This window comes from Palaemon carinicauda, chromosome 32 (genome assembly GCF_036898095.1).
Source record: "Palaemon carinicauda isolate YSFRI2023 chromosome 32, ASM3689809v2, whole genome shotgun sequence".
NCBI lineage: Eukaryota > Metazoa > Arthropoda > Malacostraca > Decapoda > Palaemonidae > Palaemon > Palaemon carinicauda.
Window position 1 is genome coordinate 74,171,647 of NC_090756.1, and position 23,661 is coordinate 74,195,307.

Here is a 23,661-nt window from a genome sequence, read left to right on the forward strand (position 1 = left end):
GATTGATAATGTTTATAATATAAATATAAATAAATCTCAGGATAGCATACCCGAGATATTGAAGGAGTAAGTCTAAATAACTTAGGGTAATGGTGTGTTAGCGGGAGTCCTAAGTATTCAGCCTCAGTGCTTAGAAGGTAAAGGTCTTTATCTTTAACTTTACTTCATTACATTCCTGCTCCCATTGTCTCCATTCATAACAAAAAATTCCTGCCCAGCTTCTCACTGGGGTCCCTGGGACAGTGCCGAAACAGATCGTTAGAGTGGGATAGCTTTAGAATTGACAAAGCTAAAGTAAGCCCTCAAATTACCTTTTTTCATGTGTTGAGTTGCTAGGCCTCTGGGCAGAGAACACTCTTCTATTTAGAGTGAAGATTTGTGAACTATATCACCAAAGTTATTACCAGGGTGTTTGTACTCTTGCATGTTAGTGGTCCTATCCTCCCCTATTAATCTTTGCTGTATGTTGTAGTGAGACATTCCCAGAAGAACAAGCTCCCACTCAAATAAATCCTCCACACTGACGAAGGGCAGTAGTTTCATTGAGCTGACATGGGTCAAAGAGTCAAGGTCAATAAGCAGCACCGTAAGAAGGGTAGAGCGTAGCGTTTGGTGAAAACGCGGTAGATAGCTGATCCTCTGGTGGTCACCACTTCTTACAAGGTAACTTATGTACTAACAGAAAAGTGACCTTATTCAACTAGATAAAGAGCTTATATACAAACAGATTATGGCAACAATGGCACAAAAATTCCAACATTGTGAAACTTGCAATGGCAAGCTTACACAGGTTTTTTATTATCAGTGCGGGAGGGAGCGAGAGATTAAAAAAAAAGCAATGACATTACATTGAATGAGCTTGTAGGAAACACATACAGTACAAGGGCAAAATTTACAAACACAGTTATTTTGTGCCTTTGAACTGCTAAACTATAATAGATATGAACTTCTTGTTTATTGCATTATGTCGAAGATTAATTGAAAATTTTCATGATGTAAACCAAATATTTTTGTAATGAAACGTGAAAAATATGTGAAAAAGATAAAATAGATTTTTTTAAATATCCATAAAATCATAATTATGTTAGATTCCATTTTATATAGATTTTTTTTGGAAATCACCTTTTATGAATATAAAATGCAAGAGAAGATCCTGCCCAGTCACCTCTTAACGAGAGAATGCCTTGATGAAGTCATTAGGATTCAGTACGGCATATCATTTCTGTGCTGAAGCTTTGTGATGGGCAAGAGGGATCTTGAACTGGGGAATAATTTGTTTTCTTCCTCGGTTTGACTTTAAATTTCTCTCATCCTGCTTCTACTAATTATTACTTCATCCTCCTCCATGTTTTTCAACTGCCTCCAACCTTGCTGTCAAAACTGTCTTGCCCTTTTCACTGTCCAGATTTTTTTGAAGGAACACTATATCTTTATTAGAGTTTTTCTTTTTTCAAAATTAGTTGCGAGAGCTGCGGTGGTCTTTCCAACTACCCGATAATATTTGGACCATATGAGTGTCAGTATTCCCATACTGGCACACGGAACTATACTCATGCTGAAATTTGGCCCTCGGATTTTAGGGGTGGGCCAGTTTCATAGAGATAGGCCTTTTGGCATCCTGTCTGGTTTGCCTGCCACTATGATTAAAGTGTTGATGATCGTATTCTTGAAATGCTTGCAGTCACATTAAGTGGATTTGGCATACATTTGAGCTTCTCAATTCATAATGGTACCATCCCTTTATGGTTGAGTAGGGAGTGGACATTTTGGAAGGAGTTCTTGCAGGTGTCATTGGTTTAGAAAGTAATTCCACGAAAGGCTAATTGGGTCTTCTTTGGGATTTCAGACAGTCTTAATATTTTCTTTCCCTTGAAATTATTTGTTTCCGTTTATTTTTTTTATTTCTAATATTATATCCTCTCCTCCCAAGAAAATAATGAGTACTCTTTATGTTCCCCTGGACCAAATGGTGAACTCCAGACACTGGTGACGATCTCAGCTCTTTTTAATAAGAAAAATTCTGCTGATGACCTCGGAAATGAAAAGGATTTCTCCAACAATACTTCTCTGTCAAGTGTTTTTACACTGGAACCGTTTGTTCCCTCTTCTCCAGGACCTCAAGGGGCCAAAAGCCTTGGGGGTAAAAATAAAGATACAGAAGTTCTATATTGTGTAGGTATTTTCTGCAATATGAATTATGAAATATTATGCAATGCTGTAAAACCTATCAAGAAAATTTAATGGAGGAAATTTAAACTTTCAAATGACAAAGAGAATTTGGAATGCTCTGTCACTATTGCATATTCTTCAAAGGCTAAGATTACCTTCCTTAAAATTAAGAATAAAGAGGTCCAAGGACTTTGTTGCTATACAATCTCTCAAATATTTCTAACTCAGAATTTGACTTTCTGCCCAAGGACACTGATCTCAAAGGAGATGAAAAAGAAATTTCCCCTAGAATTATTGTCAACCCAGTTTGGCATGTCGCTTCCTACAGGGAAGAGCGTAACAACATAATACAGGGGCTATGAGTGTCTGGAGAAAAAAGTTGATACAATCTTACAAGGTAATTTTGAAAAAATATGGTCATGGTTTATTAGTTAAATCTGGCAAAGAAACACAAGCAGTGCTGCTTACTAATTTTACATCATCCTTACCTGATATAATTGAAAGGGTATCTTCACACCCTACTTTTAATCAAGCAGTAGGTATAATTTATTGTAAAGATCTGTATGAGTTATCAGATGGGGGCAACAATAAGAGGTATTCCCTTAATGTTTATAAAGTTAAAAAGCTGAAAGGAAACAATGATGCTATCTTGGTAATGTTTACCTCATCTGCCAGGTGATACAGAGACCCATCATTTAGACATTTTTGTTAAAAATTACATCATCGACCTGTTCAATGTTACAAATGCTATGATTTTGGGCACATCAATACCAAATGCAGTAATGGCCAAAGATGTATCAAGTGTTCCAAATTCCATGACTTCACTGGAGAATGTTTAGAAGATAAATTTTGTTTTCATTGTGATGGAGCTCAATCGCCAAATTCACAACAGTATGCTAAATATATATAGGAACAGTCAATCATTGAAATTGCAAATAAGGAACATATAACTTTGGTGCAGCAAGAAAGAAGTTATTGGTGGTAATTATGTCCAAAGATCTAATTACTCTCTACGTGATTTAACTTCCACAAGTCCTGATTTACAAAATAACGATCAGTCTACCTCCAGTGCATCAAATCAGTCAAAACTTTTACATTGTAGCACCTCTACCATTACTCCAAAAAGTTCAACTAGACTCATGTATCCCAATAGTGCAAGTGAAAATTTAAAAATACACGAACTCAGATTCCTTTACTGAACAGGTTTGACATACTAACTACTTCTGATACCTCCACTGATACAGTACAGTTAAATGGAACCCAACTGTAGCAAGATAACCAGAAATAACGCTTTTCCCCTTGGAAATCCATCTCCATTGCCTTAATGTTCAGTCCTTACATAATTCAATGGCATTTTAATGGTCTTAAAAACCATTTACATCTAGGGGAAATTCAAAAACTATTAAAATGTGCCTGCAGTATTCTAAGGATACTGTTCCTTCAATAGGAAATTACAATCTAGCATCTCGCTTGGTCCCTTCTTTCTGATGATGCATTAGGTACTGCTTTCTACACCCATGATAAAATAACTTAGTTGTTAGGATATTTAACACTTCAGAATTTCAATTATCTTCAGTTAAAGTACATGTGAATAATAACTCTTTTAATATTTTAATATATACAATAAGTGCTCTTGTAACTATAATTTGCAAAATTTAACCAAAGAACACCCAGATATACAAGATTTCCTATTAATTGGGGATTTTAATGCCCACAACCCCCTTTGGGACACCAATTGTGTAAGCGTTGATACAAATGGTTCAAGGTGAACAAATAGTAAATGATCACAACGAGGAAGAAACCAACACTTATTATTCAAAAACCCATGGAACATTCCTCAGTAGAATTAACTTGTTGTTCCAACAATACTGTAGGTTTGAAAAGTATGTGCTAGAGGACCTTTAAGGCAACGACCATTTTCCTATAAAAAGGATGTACAGTACAAGTCCTTCCACTCAGTGTTATAGTACAAATTAAGCTGACTGGGATCATTTCAAATTTCTTACATGTTAAGTACCCCCATTCAATTATTCACAAGATCATGCTGAAACAAATGAATTTCTTGTTGATTTCATCTGACAAGCAGCTGACAAATCTATGCCTCTGACTGGAGTTTGATCAGTGAAACCCTCGGTCCCTTGGTGGTCAGATGCACTGGTCGAACTAATAAAGGAAAAGCGTGCAATTGGTAGAAAACTAGAAACATTAAATAAAAGATTTAAGAATTTGGGCTTGAAGACGAAAAGAGGAAAGAAAGCTTGAGAGAACAGAGATGATAATGCTTAGGTGGATTGTGGGAATAACACTGCTTGAAAGATTGGAAAAGGATGAAATAAGAAGGATGGCAGATGTACTAAATATTAGTAAGATGATAAGAATGTTACGACTGAGATGGTGTGGGCATGTGTTGAAGATGGATGGTGAGGAGGGCTTGGGAGGAACATGTTAAGGGGAGAAGATCAAGAGGGAGGCAGAAAATTAGATGGCGAGATAAGGTAAAAAATGGTATGGAGAGAAGAGGTTTGATGGAAGACGATGCCTTTGTTTGAAAGCATTGGAGAGGGCTCTTCAAGCAACCGACCCCTTAATGTAGGGATAACAGTGGGGGAGAAGAAGAGTACTGGTCCCCATAGGATTGGAAATATAATTAATAAAGTGTTTGATATTTTAACAATGGAAATTAGTGTATTGAAGCCATATTTTAATAAGAAATTTAGAAAGGAAGGAATAAAAGGCAAGATGAGCTATGGCAAAAGTTAAGAGTCTATTATATCAGAAAATGCCCAAATGCAAAAGGTGTTGGGAAATTTAGGAAAATTAATGGTTCTTATAGCAGATCTGCAAGACATGCATTAATGCATGACGGGACCCAATTCATGATGCACAGACTATTTGGCGAAATATTGAGAGCATAAGCAGTATTTATAATCTAGATCACCACTTTTGATGTACATGTATAGAAAGACGAGATGAAGCAGTTACACAGAACTTTGGTACAATGGAAGATATTTAGTATAATAAAAGATTTACCGAGGAGGAGCTGCAATTTGCGTTATCAAATTGTAGTTCATTGGCCCTTTGTAAAGATAACATGAATATTGACATTATAAATACCAAATGCATGTCCTTATATTACTTTTATATAACACGGTGGTTATCTGCCGATCCAATCTTCAGTATTTTCCAGATGTTCCTGACAGTAATGATCAATACTTTGTCAATCAGACACGATATTCTCCAAAGACTGTTTATGTTTATCTGATAGAACTATATATGATTCAGCCAACTGCAATGAGACTTTAAATTGTACCTTCATATCTAAAGGATTTTTCAAGATCTCATAGATTGCAGATTGAAGAGAAATTTGTCATAATGGGATTATTTTGTTTGTTTGGTGAGTTTTTTTCAATCCATAATTTCTTCAAGCATTTACAATGTTGCAGTTTTGAGAAATTGTTAATTTCGACATGAAATATAATTTTTTTCTACTATATTTACTGACTTGAAATTATTTACAGGTTTTCAGTCGTTTCATCATAATTGTATTGCATGTTGAACATATGTTCATTTAAATCTTTTAAATGACGAAACTTCATTCAAAATGCACGAGTTCAGGTCAGGATAAAACTAGTTTTTCTTATCATACAGATGCTTCGGGTTTTATACCCAGTTACTACAATAAAGCTTTACTTGCATTAGAGTACAGTACTTAAATCGGGTTTCCAATTTTCATTTGATTTTGTAGACTGAAGCTCCTTATATTTCACTTTCACAGATTACCATAATTTCTATTCTAGGAATATATCTCTTATTTACAGAGAGTCTGAGGGTTGCTATTAGAGGCATTGTCATTACCCATACTTTTGTGGTAAAATATTTAGGCCTAATGCTAGGGTAGCACAACACCATCAAAATCACTTGGTTTAGTTAATCCTCATCAGTCACAAGAATTAAATGACTACAGGAGGCTAATTCTCTAGTTTCTGTAGTTTTGAATGATTAGTTTTGACAGGCTAGCCCAACCGATTGGTCTTTATTCTTGGTTAATTTTTGTGTTATATAGGTATAAAGATTTTACAATTAGATTTATGGGATAGATGTGAAGGTTAAGATTTCTTTACTTAATTTTTTTAATTGTGTTATTATTAGGTCATGACGCTCCCAATTTTGAATAACTGTAATAGCTTCTTTCGAACATAAGTAAGGAAATATTTTTTTGTATAAAATTCTCTATTATCATTATTGTTATTATTTTTATTATTATTTTTATTATTATCATTATCATTATTATCATTATTATTATTATTATTGTTATTATTATTATTATTATTATTATTACTATTATTTTTATTATACCATAATAGAATTTCATGTTTGTCATAAAGGATTCATAATTGAATGTTTGGGAATATCAGGGAAAGATCGAAAGAGACACTTGATGAAATTAAATGAGAGTTAAATTTGAAAGGATTCTACAAAGAAGCTGTATTTTAATGTAACAGAATTTTTGTATGATCTCTTGTTGACAAGTGATTAAGTGATACATTTCAGTTGTATATGTGTAAGGCAGTTTTATTGTGTAGTTAAATTTATGATTATATTTATCCTTTTAGGTATGCGGAAGCTGCTGTGACCCGATTGAGTGATGTTAGCCTCAGCAATGATGATGTGAATAGTGAAAGAACTCGAGCAAATTTGAGTCGATGGATGCAGGTAAGGTAGTCAGGGCCATTTCTCCACGGCCCAGTTTGTCACTAAGTAGCCGTTGAGCATTTTCTTTCACTAATGTGGAGAAAATTTCTAATAATTTATATTCTTGTTTTCTCTAGTTGATTACTGTATCTCATGATATGTCATCTTGATGCCATAACGGTAACAAAACTGTATGGAGTTTCAACCAAATATGGAACAAAGTGCCTTGACCTTAATTTGAAAGCCATTTCCATTAGTCATGACCAGAAATTGAATATTTTATCTAGTAAAAGTGAATCAGAACATACACAGAGATTTTTGTCTTATGAGAACAGGATTTCAGCTTTAAGACCCAGTAATCAGATTAAGCAAGTTATCTTTTGAAAAAGTAACAAACATAAATGACGTTCATAGCATATATTTTCAAAACGTTAATTGATAAAATGAGAGAATGGAAGATATATACATATATCAACCGGAAATATACAGTAATTATTTAGCAGAAGTATAATATCTCATTTTTCTATTTAACATTCTTTTAGTGTAAATGGATAGTTTTTCCAGGTTCTGCTGTTAAGTATGCTTACTGACATAAGCCAATGCGAGCTTTACGTAAATCTAACACAAATATTTCAGGAACTAATCAGAGAGTATTACAAATTTTTTTTTCAAGACCTTATTCCTTATTTTCTGATGGGAGATTAGCATTTGATTGATCCATTATTACATATCACAAAGAAAAAGTTTTCCATGATCATCCTTTGTAGTTCCCATTGTGATGTTCCTTCCTACCTATAACAACATTCACTACCCTCCAAGGCCTCCCCAATCCTTAAGAAACAATTAATACATTTTCATATAAAATGAGTCATTAATATTTGATATTAGATATTGTACGAAAAAATGTTTTTTTTTTTTGGTGTGTGTATATACAGTAATATATATATATATATATATATATATATATATATATATATATATATATATATATATATATATATATAGTATTATTATTACTAGCTAATCTACAACCCTACTTAGAGAAACAGGATGCTCCAAGCCCAAGGGCTCCAACAGCAAAAAGTAGCCCTGTGAGGAAAGCAAAAAACGAAATAAATAAACTATATAAGAAGTAATGAACAATTGAAATAAATAGTATAAGAACAGTAACAACATTAAAACAGATCTTCCATATATAAACTATAAAATTGTACTTATGTTAGCCTGTATAACATGAAAACATTTGCGGAAATTTTGAACTTTTAAAGCTCTTCCGATTCAACTACCAGATTGAAGATCATTCCACATATTGGTCACAGCTGAAATAAAACTTCTTGGATATTGTGTAGTATTTAAAGCTCTTCCGATTCAACTACCAGATTAGGAAGATCATTCCACTTATTGGTCACAGCTGAAATAAAACTTCTTGTATACAGTATTGTGTAGTATTGAGCTTCATAATGGAGAATGCATGACTATTAGAAATAGCCTCATACAAAGTATTGTGCACAGGATGGTATTGTCCGGGAAGATCTAAATATAAAGGATGGTCAGAATTGGGAATATCTTATGCAACATGCATAACAAAGTAATGGAACGACGGTGCCAGAAATTAATATCTAGATCAGGAATAAGAAATTAAATAGACCGTGAGTTCCTGTTCAACAAATTAAGAATAGAATCAGCAGCTGGAGACGACCAAACGGGTAAATGAAAGAATTAAAACTCTTCTTCAATATAGATCGATTACCGAAAATCTTAAGACTTTTTCAATAAGCCAATGTGTTTCTTAAAAGTAAACTTGCTGTCGAGAATCCCACCTAAAATTTTAAAAGATTCATACAGAGTTTAAAAAAGATTATCAATGTTGAGATCCATATATTGAGGAGCCACTGCTTGACTAGTTACAATTATACCTTGAGTTTTGTTAACGTTCAACTTTATGCCTCATAATTTACCACACACTAATTTTAGGTAGATCTCTATTAAGGGATTCAGATACCCCACATCTACATTTATGATATGGAATTGATGTAAAGAGAACAGCATCATCTACTTATGTAACGAGTTTGTTTTCTAGACCAAATCACATGTCATGTGTTCATAGTATGAAAAGTATTGGGCCCATCAAACAAACAATCTTTGAAATCTTTTACTTAAAAATTCAATGATGATGCTAAAAAAATACCCACCCACTCCCACTTGTTTGAGTTTGATAACAAGGGCCTCGTGATTAACACAGATAGAGGAACCACTAAAACCAATGCCAATCATACAAACTTCCTTACCACAATTGAAGGATTTCTTTACAGCAATTTAATTTATAAGAAGGCCTTCTCATGCTCAAAGGCCTTTTAAAAGCCAAATGACAAACTAATGAACAGATGATTACCTTCAGCAAACTTATTTAGACGTTATGGAAATTGGGCTGTAATCAATCGGTTTTCAACTACCACAAACATATTTACATAATGGAGTAACATTACCAATTTTCCAACAAGAGCTAAAAGAACTTCTTATTGCTCGGAAAATAACAGATAACTTCGGAGCTAATAAGTCTATAGTCTTTAAAAAAATCAAAAGAAAAATACCAATTGGTTCTACACCTCCATAAGCATCAAGATCCATCAAGCGATATTTAATTTCATGAGACCAAAAATCTTAACTAGTTGGTTTAGCCTAAGGAAAACAGAGCCATGTGGTTTAAGTATAGGTGGAACTTACATTTCTACACCAAAGAGTACAGATTTGAAGGTAGCCCACCACTTATGTTCCTGGGTTGTAACAGGAAAGGTTTCTTTTTCGGTTTCAAGCCCTGCCATCCTAATGAAAGTTCCTCTAGGCAGCTCTCTACTTGGGATATTTCCTGTGAGTGATATACCAGAGAATTTTACCTGTAGATGTATCACAGATTTCTAACCCCCAGAGCAAATATACCGAAAGATATCGTGTATGTAACAGTGATGTGTTGAAAACAACTGAGGCTATCCTTCCCCGAGTAGAATTAACCTTGTCTTGAAGGTTTTGGGATAGGATTGGATTCGTGGGAGAGCCGTTATAACTCCGATCCCAGTGTGTTACTGTAAACATGTCGCTGGTTCCCCATTCCTTGCAGTGCCATCTTGTTAGATCACTTTATGAGTTTTCTGCTTGTTTTGTGAAGTTTCTTAGTATATTTGGGATTATGGATGCTTCTGCTTCATCACTTAAGTTGAGTACCTTATCATTTTTTTGGTGGAGAATTCTGCGTCTCCCCCTTGCTTTTGCGCTATGCGTCCAATTTTATCTCACGGCGTCGCATGGCCGAAGCTGGAAGCTCATGCTTTCAAATCATTCAGTGTTTTATATAATTTTCTTGTAAAAGTGTTTTATATATATATATATATATATATATATATATATATATGATATATGTATATTATATATATTGTATATATATATATATATATATATATATATATATATATATTTATATATATATTTATATATATATATATATATATATATATATATATATATATATATATATATATATTTATATATATATATATAAATATATATATATATATATATATATATATATATATATATATATATATATATATATATATACTGTATATACACACACATAAGCACAATCTTTTACAACTGTGATATAATTCTAGGTTAGACATTCGCTTTTTTTGCATGCTTGTCTTATCCAGTATTGGCCTAGGGTATTTACCCTTAGCTCATGGCCAAGGCTCAGTAATATTTACAATCGCACCTTCCTCTTCTTACCAAGTAACCTTATGGTTCTCGTGAGGCCGTCGCTCCTCCCTGTTTACTGATCATCATAGCGTGGAACTGCTGCCTTGAAGGGACTAGCTGGCCTAGGTCGACAGTATCCCATCTTATTTACTTAGCCTCAGTTTTTGAATAGGCGGGTCTTGTTGTGGAAACTTGTTCTCTATGTCTACACTTTGTGGATCACTTAGAATGATACTAAATCCCTTCTAATATTGACAGGTAGACGTTCCTTTCCTGCTACCTTATCCTTTTTCCAGGCTAAATGGCAGCCGGTTGGGAGAATTCGTTCTCTGTGCCTACTTACAGTAGATCCCTTGGAACGACATCAGATTGTTCTACTACTACAGTTAGGCCTTCCTGTCCTGCCACTTTACCATTCTCTAAGGCTCCCTTCTTTTTCTCCCTTTCCCACACCCCAAGTTAGTCTTGGTCTTCTTGCTGTGGAACGCAGCACCTTTGTCTAGTCCTGTTATCCTTGGCATCTGGGACATATTCAGTCGCTATATAGATGGACCGACCGCTTGTGAGACTATTAGCCTAGCTTTGGGTAGGCATGTGAACAATCCTATTCTGAGTTAGTTCTCTCTGCTGCCTCAGTGGCCACCTCTGGGCAGGTCAGCTGCCCCTTCCCCTTCCTAGTTGGGCTGCATTTTCTTCCTGGCCGTGGAGCTACAGTTCCTGTATCTAGTGTGCATTCCCTGGAAATAGAGAATACCTCAATTTCTATATAGCTTGGCTAGATGGCCTGGGATCTTCTGTTAGCCTAATCCTACATAGGCAATGGGACAAGAACCCCTAGGAGTTCTCCTCCCTTGCCGCCTTAGGAGCCGCTTTGTTTCTGGTAACAGCTTCCTCCTCTTAGGCTATATATCTCTCGCCGCGGAGTTTAGGCTCCTCTGCTTGGTCAGAATCTCCCTGGCTTGAGTGGTTACCATTTGACCATACTTTCCAGACCTTCCAGCTTGAGTACTACTAGATGTGAGTAGACTAGGGGTCTCTCCCTCCTTTATTTAGAAAAGAGCATTCCCCTTGTCACCTCAGCTGTCACCCTAAGCTGGTCGGCAGCATCTATATCCTTCCCTCCATATCTGAGGAACATTATCGTCTAAAATTGATTGATTTTGTGAATTCTTTGCATCCTGACCGTTTTAAAAGGCTCTCAATATTTTTAATGGGCAAAACCTATTATCCTTAATCTAATGCTAAGAACTAGGGAAGTGGCAGTCTTCTCTACCAGCTGCCTACTATTGGTCTGTATCTTCCTTGTTATCCTTTGGACTGGTTCCCTATGGGTTCATCCACTAATTGCCGACTCAGCAGTGCCATTGGCGCGTTGTGTCGGCATACCTACTGGGTAAAGAAAGGTTGTACCATAGATCCTCTGTTGCTAGAAATAGCCTCCGTCTTTAGGCACAGCTGCTGCCACCTCGGGTACAACTGCTGCCCCTTTAGGTAGAATGGTATCTGATTTTGCCACCTTACCTTGTCTGATTGACCAATTTTAGGGTAAAAAGTGTTCAATTGATATGAATCTTTCTTTTCTACCACACTTTAGAAATTCAGATAGAATTCTGAGCTGTTTGGCATGAGCTTCCATTATAGTGTAGCCTCATTGAAAATTTTTTATCTTTACAGGTTGCTGACGACATATAGTAAGCGACAGTAACATGCACCAGGCGGGTAAAGTTGTCTTGCGGCCACAAGACCTGCAGGAAACATGCAGACTCCCATATTTCCATAGGTTCCTATAATATCTAGGAACCTACCAACTGCAATATATGCAAGGACCTAATTCAAACTGGATTCCAACGTTTCTCAGAATGAGAAAACGTGGGGCCAGAAGACCATCAGACATTGGGTGAGGGAATTAACAAGAGCTACCAACAAGGTGCCCCTATCTTCCTTCAATGGTAATGAAGGATCTCCTATTCCCCAAGGCTGACGTGTCTGCAGTGAATGGCCACCAGATACAGATGGTTCAACTTCCATCAGTACAACTGGATCAGGTAGATCTATAAAATCCGTGACATGCTTCAGCAAATGAACCCGAATGCCGACAACATGTCGTCCACTTCTTCCGTTCCTTCTGAAAGAGAGAGGATCATACTGACAACGGAAGCTTTGGATGACTCATTTGACAGTCAGCAGGTAAGTACTGTTCCCAGTACTTCTTCTGTTCATACGCCTGTTCCTGTATCTGCTATACCTGCCTCTATTAAGACTCCTCTTCCAATTCCAAATCCCCTCTTGTTGCCTGGACATTTGGAGTTTATGATGTCCAAGAAGGTATTCATGGAGAACATTCATATTGAGCATAAAAGAGAGCAAGCGTCCTTAGGGGCAAAGATTGAGGCGCTTCAACCGGCACCTAAGTCCAAGGCTCCACTAATATCAAATCTTCCAGAGTGTTTGGCGAAGAACCCTTGACATTATGCTGAACATATGGTTCTGAGTGAGGGATATCTTCAGATTGGTGAAGGCATGGGCTCTAAAACAGTTACGAATTTAGAGTTTTATCCCTCTATCGAGAATTATCCTTAATGTTACATAAAGGTTTAATTCCGAAGCATCCATAAGGGATGATACGATTCCCAAGGAAACGTTCATCTTTGACCATGGCTAGGCTCAAACCCGGTTGGTGAAGGAGTTAAAAAAGGCCGATTTTACTAACACTCAGCTTTCTGCTTTTGGAAGGAAGAAGGCGACATGTGTAGCTCTGAAAGACACTGTCTTCCCTTTTGCCTGAAAGAGTTTAGAGGCTGTTAAAGTGGCAGTAGTGGTAGGTAAACCTCTGCCAGGGCTAGAGGAATGCAAGCCTATTTCACTTGCCCTCCCATATGAGAGATTGCCCAGAATTCCGGAATTACTGCAAAAAAAAAAAAAAAATGGAGGCCAAAGAAGGACTGGCAGCTTCTTTGTCACACCAGTCTTATATTGAGATGCTTATTGGGAATTACTCAAAATCTGACCTCCTCCCAGTTCTGGCAAAAACCCATTTGGCTACCTTCCATCGGGATCTGAATGCATTCTTTTTATGCAGGAGAACCTGCAGAGAGCACATCCTAGAAGCGGCAACTATTAGGAATGATCCTAAAAAGTTCATTTACTCCAACATCTGGGGGCTGTCTCTGTTTCCCCATTAGGTGGTTTAAAAAAGTCATGGACAGGGTTGCTCAAGAGAACAAGAGCCTTATGCAGAAATGGGGTATGTCCTCTAAAAAGAAATTTACCCCTGTAGAAGGAGCTTAACCTAAAGGAAAGAAGCCTAGGAGACTTTTTAAGGACAAGAAAACATTTCCTGCCACGACTGCCACAGTTGCTACTATTCCCCAGACAGTGTACACAGTTCCCAGCAGTACGTGACACAGTCCCCAGCATTTAACCCCGTTTATGATCGGACCACAACCACATTTTACCCAATTGGAGCTCAAGGGAAAAATGTAGGTGGAAAGGGAAAGTCTGGAAGAGGTGGCCAATCTAGGGTCTGAGGAAATAGAGGCAGGTCACATAAAGGAGAAGGTCCTTCAAAACAATGAGGAGCTTCTGGTAGGGGGAAGACTCATTCTCTTCTAGAATCAATGAAAATTTGATTCTTGGGCAGACAGCATAGTGTCAAAAGGACTAGGCTGGAAATGGAGTCAGAAGCCAACAAAGTTCAAGAGGTTTTTTCAACCCACAACTCCATTCTTGGAAGAATATGTACAGGATCTCCTCCAGAAGGGAGTTGTTTGTTGCACAAAATCCATGAACTTTTAAGGACATCTATTCTGCCCACCATAGAATGATTTGAACACTTCGAACTAGTCTGGTCTCGTCCCCTCTAAACAAATTCATTCAGAACGACAAGTTCCAAATACTAACTATCTCGCAAATATATAGCTTGGGAACCTTCACCGTCTCCACAGATCTTACCAACGCTTATTGGTATCTTCCAATAGTTCGGCACTTCTTCGTCTACCTTGGTTTCAGACTTGCTAGAAAGGCCTACGTATTTGAAGCTTTGCCATTGTAGCTCAGCATAGCTCCAAGGATTTTCACAAAACTAGTTGGGACCATCGTTCAATAACTCAGAAACAAAGGTCTTCAAGTGATGATATATCTTGAAGACTTTTTAGTTTGGGCTGTGACGAAGTCGGAATGTCTAATAACAACTTTGGAAGTTATGAAATTTCTTCAATCCCTGGGCTTCCAAATCAACCTCGAGAAGCCCAGGTTATCCTCAGCTCTAAAATTCGTTAGTTCTGCACTGGGATTTGAAATCACATATCCTTTCTCTGCCTCAGGACAAGAGGAAGGATATAGCAAGTTTGGTCAGGTGCCTGCTTCAGTTGAAGAAGATCACCAGACGTCATTGGGAAAGAGTCTTGGGCTCGCTACTATTTGCAGCGGTTACAAACCCAATCCTAAAAGCAAGATGCAAGGATGCCAAGAGAGTCTGGAGAAGAAAGGCATCAAATGCTCAAAGAGATCATCGCCACAAAACCCCGGCTTTACTGTGCAAACAGCCCAAGCTGTGGTCCACTGCCAAGAGCTCGTCAACACACATCCCTCTTCAGTATCCTCCTCCAACAGTGATAATCCACATGGATGCCGTGGAACAAGGATCGGTCGGTCATACCCCCAACAAGAAGATGCAGGCTCAGTGGTTAGTCGTATTTTAACAATTCTATATCGACATTCTGGAACCCCTGACAGTTTTTCTTTCTGTGAAGAGATTGAACTCGAAGAAAAAAATCACACCAAGTTGGTTCTCGACAGACAGGGTTCGAGAACTCCACATATAAATCATGTAATACTGGCCATTCTCACTTTGTCAAAGCAGAAAAATTTGCATCTCTGTACTGTTCACTTCGAAGAGTTTCGCAGCGTGACAGCTTCCAACCCCTAGAAACGGAATGGTTCCCTCTTGTTCTGAAACTGGAACCTCGCCAAATTCCTCCGGCAAAACCAATGCTGTCCCAGGATGTTCAACACGAGACTGTCTTTGATTCCTCTTGGATAACGAACAACCTTCAGCTCGTGATTTTCTCGCCCTAGCTACTAAAAGCAAATGAGTTTAAAAAGAAACGATTGATTTTATTGAAGAATACAAGTCCTCTACTACAAAAAGACGATACTTGTCATTTTTTCAAGAAGTGGGTGGAGTTTGTTGAGAAACATAAGCCCACTTCGATTGTAATGGACTCTTGTTTATCATCCTTTATTACACTACATGAATAGGGTCTGGCCTCAACAACTATTTCCTCATGTAAATCAGCCCTAACTAGACCTATGGCTTATGCTTTCGATATAGACCTCAGCAGCGAACTGTTCAGTAAGATCCCGAAGTCTTGTGCTAAACGGAAACGAAATGCTCCCTCAAAAAGCCATCTCATGGTCTTTGGACAAAATCTTGCACTTAACCTCCTCAATAGATAACTATTCTGTTTCTCTGAGGGATCTTACTCGTAGATCAATCTTTTTACTAGTTATGGATTTTAGTGCTAGAGTTAGCGACATTGTAGTACTGTCAAGGGATGATGGAGACATTGATTTCTCGGAGTCTGGAGAAGTTAATCTATACCCAGATCCTGCATTCCTGGCTAAAGATGAACTCCCCACAAAACGTTGGAGCCTTGGAAGATCGTCCCTCTAAAAGAGGATCCTTCTCTGTGCCCTGTTGAATGCCTTAAAGCTTACCTGTCAAAGAGTGAGGCCTTTAAATGTGGACAACTCTTAAAGGGGGAATCAACAGGATCTAATCTCTCTTTGAATCAGCTAATGTCCAAACTCACCTATTTTATCAGAAAGGCTGACCCAGATAGTACTGTATGCCATCGGGTCATAATCCTAGGAAAGTTGCCTCTTCCTTAAATTTCTTCCAGTATATGTCCTTCGAAGGCTTACAAGCTTACACTGAGTGGAAATCTTCAAGAGTGTTTTTAAACATTACTTGCGACAATTGAAAGAAATTGAACACTTCATTGTGGCAGCTGGTAGTGTGTTTGAACCAGTTTTTTAGTGTTGGGCATGGACTCTCATGGACTGTATAAAATTGGACTATTACAGTGTGCATAGTGCAGGTTGAATGGTCTTCTAATCTGCATTGTGTTATAAAGTGTTTATATAGAAGAGTCAAAATGTGATCTTATATATAGCATCTGGAATGACGTTGCTATTCTATTCTCTACGTTGTTACTGGTGTAAACATCTCTTGGTTTAAGCACAATAAATGTAAATATTGTTGCACCAATTTTATTACATTTATATGCTTTCAGAAATGATAAAAGATTGTATGTCTTTATGCGTATCCTCTATATGGTCCTACTGTTCCTAAATAAAAGTATTTTACCTGTACATTTTAACCCTTCTTTTTTACAGACTATTGCTTGATCGATACGTGTTCATACAAAGGCTGTGATGATAACAGTCTGATTTATTTACAGTCTACAGAAACTTGCATAGTGCACTCATAGAGTTGGACTATTAGCCCAAATAGTTATATTTGGAAGTGTAAAACAAATCATTATGAGATATACTAATCGTAGAACAATTCTAAATCTTCTATAATTAGTGATGTGGTTAAAACTCTAATTTGCCACAACTGAGAATTTTAATTCCCTGGTACACTTCCATCAGGACAACATGGCTCGAGCCCAAAAAGATATTTTGACATAGGAAAAATCAGTTTTTGGGCGAGATAGCCATGTCGTCCTGATGTACCCTCCTGTTACTTTTCATCCCCTCCCATTTTCAGTGTGAGGTCATGTTTCATATGATGGCTGCTGCTGGAATGGTGAACTGGGGACATGTTTACAGTAACACACTGGGATTGGAGTTGTAACGGCTCTCCCACGTATCCAATCCTTTTTGTAACAATATGTGAATGTTGTGGTCAGGATTTCGTATGTAATCAGTGTATGAATATTGTTTGGTACGCTGTCTAAGTTTGTAAATGATATCTGTTGTTTATGTTTGGGTAAGTCACGTGACCACAGCGTCTTCCGCATTCTCCCCCGTTCTCAACATGTTGGCTCGGCAATGCTGTATAACTTGCTGTTTAACTTGTATAATAAACTAAGGTTAATTACCCTCAGCTTATCAATCAGAACCCATAACATGGTGTCAGGAGTGGTTCTTATCTACATATAAGCTGGATTAAAGAAGAAATGAGGGTAATTGACAACTTACAAGTTATGGACCAGTTTGTTGATGTCCTAGGCTACGCCTATTGCCGACGTGCATAATTTTTCCCAGTGGGATAAGTTTTTTTTTCTCATCATAATTAAGGTAGTTTTGTACCATAAAGATGAATGTACAGCTAACTCCACCGAGTCCTATTGACTTTAGTGCAAGTGCTAATGTAGCCCTCAAATGGAAGAAATTTAAAGAAGCTTTTATTAACTATGAAATTGCCATAGGCTTAGACAATGAAGCTGACAGACGAAGGGTAGCAACATTCTTGCATGTTATAGGAGAATTAGGGGTTGAGAAGTATAATACACTGTCTTGGGATGCAGATGGAGATAAATATAAGATAGATATAGTATTAAGGAAATTTGATGCAGAATGCAGTCCCAGATCAAATATAATCATGGAAAGATACAAATTTCTCAAGCGGAAACAAGAATCCAATGAAAGTTGTGACCAATTCATAACTCATTTAAGAATTCTATGCAAAACTTGCAATTATGATAATGAAGAAGAAATGATCAGGGATCAATTCATCCTCAATTTACATGATGATAAGGCTAGGGAGAAATTACTGGATCATGTGCAGATGGATACAAAGCCAATGACCTTGGAAAGGGCTGTGAATTTTGTAAAAATTATGAAATGCGAATTCAGCAAAAGCAGCAGATGACTATTAGCAATACTGAAGAAGAGGAAGTTAATGTCGTGTGGAAGAAGAAAAATAAGTACACAAATCCTCAAATTAAGCCTAAGTACAATTGTGCCAAGGAAATAAAAGATTGCAGGTATTGTGGCAGGACTCATAAAATTAGGATGTGCCTGGCATATGGTCAAGTGTGTGCCAAATGTAAGAGAAAGAATCATTATGCTAAACAGTGTAATACTAATTGGAACTCTGAAAAAGTGAAAACTTGTGAAGAGAATGAGGACAGTGATAGTAACCTTCAGCAAATTAGCACAATAAATGAATCGATAGGAAACATTTCTATGTCTCATGAGAGAAAGCAGTATGTAACCATGACTGTAAATCAGCAAGAAATAAATTTTCAGATTGATTCCGGTGCTACGTGCAATGTTTTGAGTGTTAGAGAATTGAAGCGTTTGATTGGCAATGATAAGTTAGATATTGGTGATAGCATCAAACTGAAAGTGTTTAATAATAAAACAATCAAGACTATTGGAATTAAAACTCTAATGTGTGAAAGGAAAGGAAAGCAGTATAAACTTAATTTCTATGTAGTGAAGGAAAATGTTTCTTCTGTAATAGGTTATGAGGATGGACAGAGACTGAAATTGATCAAAATTCTTGTGTTTGATAACCCAAGTGCTAAGCAAGAAATAAATGATATTTCTCCGAAAGGGTTAGATAAAAACAAGATTATTTATGATTTTCCTGATTTATTCGAAGGATTTGGGGAATTAGTACCTCCATGTAAGATAAATATTGATGATACAGTGTCACCAGTGATCCATGCTCTAAGAAAAGTTCCTTTTGCCCTTAAGAGAGAATTGAAGCAGCAGTTAAGTAGTATGGAAGGTACCATTATTGAAAAGGTCTCGGAACCTACAAATTGGGTTTCTAGCATGGTTTTAGTAACAAAACCTAATTCAGATTTAAGGATTTGTTTAGATCCTACAGATCTGAACAAAGCTATCAGGAGACCCCATTATCCACTTCCAACAATTGAGGAAATTTTACCAAGATTGGGTAAAGCTAAAATATTTTCAGTACTTGATGCAAAGAACGGATTTTGGCAAGTGCAACTTGACAAAGAGTCAAGTTATTTGACTACATTTAATACGCCTTTTGGTAGGTATAGATGGAAGAGAATGCCTTTTGGTATATCATCGGCACCAGAAGAGTACCAGAGACGAATGCATGATGCCTTACATAATTTAGATGGCATAGAAGTAATAGCAGACGATATCCTAGTTTATGGCAAAGGAAATACTGATCAGGAAGCTTTGGAAAACCATGATAAGAACCTATTAGCGTTACTACAAAGATGCCGAAAAGAAAACATCAAGTTAAATCAAGAGAAGATGAAATTACATGTGACTGAAGTTAAGTACATTGGGCATTTGCTAACAAAGGATGGTGTTTGTCCAGATCCAAAGAAAATTGAAGCTATTAATTGTCTAAAAGTGCCAAGTGGTGTTAAATCATTGAAAAGATTTCTAGGGATGGTTAATTATCTTTCAAAGTTTTTACCAAGGTTGTCAGAAGTAACTCAACCATTAAGAAATCTGGAAAAGAAAAATGTTGAATGGCAGTGGAACTCTTCTCATGATGAAGCATTCTCCAAGATTAAGAAACTAATTGTTGAAGCTCCTTGCTTGAAATATTTTGACAGTAATTGTAATGTGTCTTTACAGTGTGATGCTTCAATGTCAGGATTAGGTGCTGTCCTAATGCAAAACGGTCACCCAGTGGCTTATGCTTCTAAATCGTTAACTGAAACAGAACAGCGATATGCTCAAATAGAAAAAGAGATATATTGTTCTGGCCTGGCATGAGTGCAGATATAAAGAATTATGTTTCTTCTTGTGTGGTGTGTAATAAGTATGGTAGTAAACAAACCAAGGAATCCTTAAATTCACATGATTTTCCTTCTAGGCCTTGGTCTAAAATTGGAATGGATATTTTTAGTGTTGGCAATTGTAACTATTTGATTTTGGTAGATTATTATTCATCATATTTTGAGATAAATTTATTGGAAAATATGTTAGCGTCAAATGTTGTAAGCAAGTTAAGGAGTCATTTTTCACGCTATGGTATACCAGACATTGTAGTAAGTGACTGTGGCTCACAATTTACATCAAGTGAATTTCAAACTTTTGTAAAGAAATGGTTATTTAAACATGTAAAATCATCCCCTTACCACCACCAGTCAAATGGCAAAGCTGAAAATGCAGTAAAAATAATGAAACAGTTGTTCACAAAATCAAAGGAGGATGGCCATGATCCTTTCTTAGCACTTCTTGAATGGAGAAACACTCCAACTGAGGGATTTAACTCTTCACCTGCTCAAAGATTTTTTGGTAGAAGAACTAAAAGTCAATTACCTATAATAGAAAATTTACTTAAACCCAAGATTGTTGATGCGGTACCAGAAGTTCAAACTAAAAAATTGATTAGGCAAGCTAGATATTATAACAGATCATGTAAGAGTTTAGTCTCATTAAAACCAGGTGATGTCATCCGTGTACAACCAGTTCCAGGAAAAAAGGAATGGAAGAAAGGTAAGGTAATAAAAGAGGTTGCAAAAAGGAAATACAAAATAGAAGTAGAAGGCAAAGTATATTTTAGAAATCGTAAATTTTTGAAAAAGACATCAGAGACAGTAACTGATAATTACATCGATTCTGATATTGAAATTGAAATTGATGTAAATATGAATGATGTTGCAAATAAATCTTTTATACTTCCTGAAGCTGATAACTTAGAATCACAAAGAACCAGAAGTGGTCGTGTTGTAAGGAAACCTCAATATCTTGAGGATTATTTGTGATAAATTTAAAGAGCCAATTAGGTATGTAGGATTAAATGTAAGGTGTGTTTGAGACAAGACAATTTTTTATGGAACAGTTTGTTAAACATGAGGATTCTGGTTGGTTTTTCACAGATAGCTCCAAATCTTGAGCTATTTTTTTTTAGGCTAAGGTGGTTATGAAATGAGAAATTTTTATAAAACGTTTTGTTAAACATGAGAGTTCAGCTTGGGTATTTACAGGTATCTCTAGATCTAGTGCTGTTTTTTTAAGGCTAAGGTGTATTTGAAACAAGACAGCAATTTTTATTGAAAATATTCTTGAATAAAAGGGTTCCACTTAGATTTTTACATGATGCTTCAAATACAGTGCTTTCCTTTCAAGGCTGATGTATATATGAGGAGAGAAATTTTTATGTAATGTATTGTTGAACAAAAGAACTTGACTTGAGTTTTTACAATCCGGTTCTAGTTCTTTAAGGCTGAGGCGGTTGGAAGACAAGACAAATTTTTATGGATCGTGTTTTTTGAACATGAGGGTAGGGTAGTTTAAAACCTGGTGATTTTTTTTTTCTTTTTTTCTTTTTTTTTTTTTGACAAAAGTGAGAATCAGATAAGTCAAATTTTTATGGAACTTATTATTGAACACGAAGGCTCAACTTTATGTTTTACAGATAACTCCAAATCTGACGCTTGATTTTTATGCTATTGTGGGTATTGAATAAGACTAATTTTAATGGAACATCTTATTCAACATGAGTCCTCGTCTTTTTAAGGGTAAGATGAGTATGAGGCAAGACAAATTTTTCTGGAACGTATCTATGAACACATTAGCTCAACTTTATGGGTATGAGATGAGACAAATCTTTTTGGAAGTATTTTGAACATGAGTCATTAACTTTGGTTTTTACAGAAAGGTCTAAATCTAATGCTAGCTATTTTATGGCTAAGGTGGGTATGAGAAGAAACAAATTTTTGTTGGATGTATTGTTGAAAACTAAGGTAGTTCCAGATCCAGTGCTGTTTTTTTTTTTTTTTTTTTTTTTTTCTTCTTCAAGTGTTAGGTTGGCGTGAGACGAAACAAATTTTCATGGAATGTATTTTTGAACACGAGGGCTCAGCATTGGTACTGCATTTACAGATGGCTCCAAATCTGGTGGTGTTTTTTTATGCTGAGATTGGTATGAAACGAGACAAATTTTTATGGAATATTTTTTTTTTAATGAGGGCTCAGCTTGGGTTTTTTTTTTATAGATAGCTCCAAAATAAATGCATTTTTAAGGCTAAGGTGGCCATGAGAGAGACAACTTTTTATGGAACATCTTTTTGAACACATTGGCTCAGCTAGAGTTTTACAAATAGTTGCATTACCAATGTGTTTTTTTCAAGGCTAAGGTTGCATGAGATGGGACAAATTTTTAAGGAACATTGTTAAACACAAGGAGTCAGTTTCTTTTTTAATGATAAGTATAAATCCAATGCTTTTTTTTAAAGGGTAAGGGGGGTATGAGACAAATTCCTATGGAACGTATTGTTGAACATAACGGCTTGATTTGAGATTTTACCAATAGGTCCAAAAAGAGTGTTATTTTTTTAAGACTCGTGTATGGGACAAGAAAAATTTTGTGGATTAAATTATTGAACACAAGGACTCAGCTTGGGTTTTTACAGAAATCTCCAAAGCTGATGTGTGTTTTTTTAAGGGGTTCATTGGTATGAGATGAAACAAATTGTTTGGGAAAGTATTGTTCAACACAGGGACTTACCTAGGGTTTTTACAGAAAGCTCCAAATCTGGTGGTGGTTTTTATAAGGTTAAGGTTGCTATAAGAGGAGACAGTTTTTTTATAGAATGTATTGTTATGTACAAGGGTTTAGCTTGGATTTTTAACATCTAGCTACAAATCTGGTAGTGGTGTTTTTTAGGACTCGAGTGTGTATGAGAAGCAGCAAATTTTTATGAAACGTAATTTTTAACACAATGGCTTGACTTGGGTTTTTACAGATATCTCTAAATCTTTTACTAGATATTTTTTAATGCAAAGCTGTTTATGAGACAAGAGTTTATGGATTGTATTGTTGAACATGAGGTTGTGACTAGTTTTTTACAAATAGATCTAAAGTCAATGCTGATTTTTTACTAAGGCTAAGGTTGGTGTAAGACACGACAAATTTTTATGGAGCATATTATTGAGCATGAGGGCTCAATTTCGGTTTTTGCAGATATCTCCAAATCCGGTGCTGGTTTTTTAGGGGTAAGTTGAGTATGTAATGAGATAAATTTTAAAGGAGCATACTGTTGAACACAAAGGCTCAACTTGGGTTTTTTGAGGGTTTTGAAGGCTAAA

General features: G+C 36.3%; 1 protein-coding gene across 1 annotated transcript in view; it reads left to right on the forward strand.

Moving 5' to 3' along the window:
* The window catches only part of LOC137625660 (uncharacterized), a 533,194-nt gene that overhangs the window by 417,172 nt on the left and 92,361 nt on the right, over window positions 1-23,661 (forward strand). Inside the window, exon 10 of the mRNA XM_068356570.1 lies at window positions 6,783-6,882. Within this exon, the coding sequence (XP_068212671.1) occupies window positions 6,783-6,882 (100 nt within the window). The remainder of the gene's footprint in view (window positions 1-6,782; window positions 6,883-23,661) is intronic.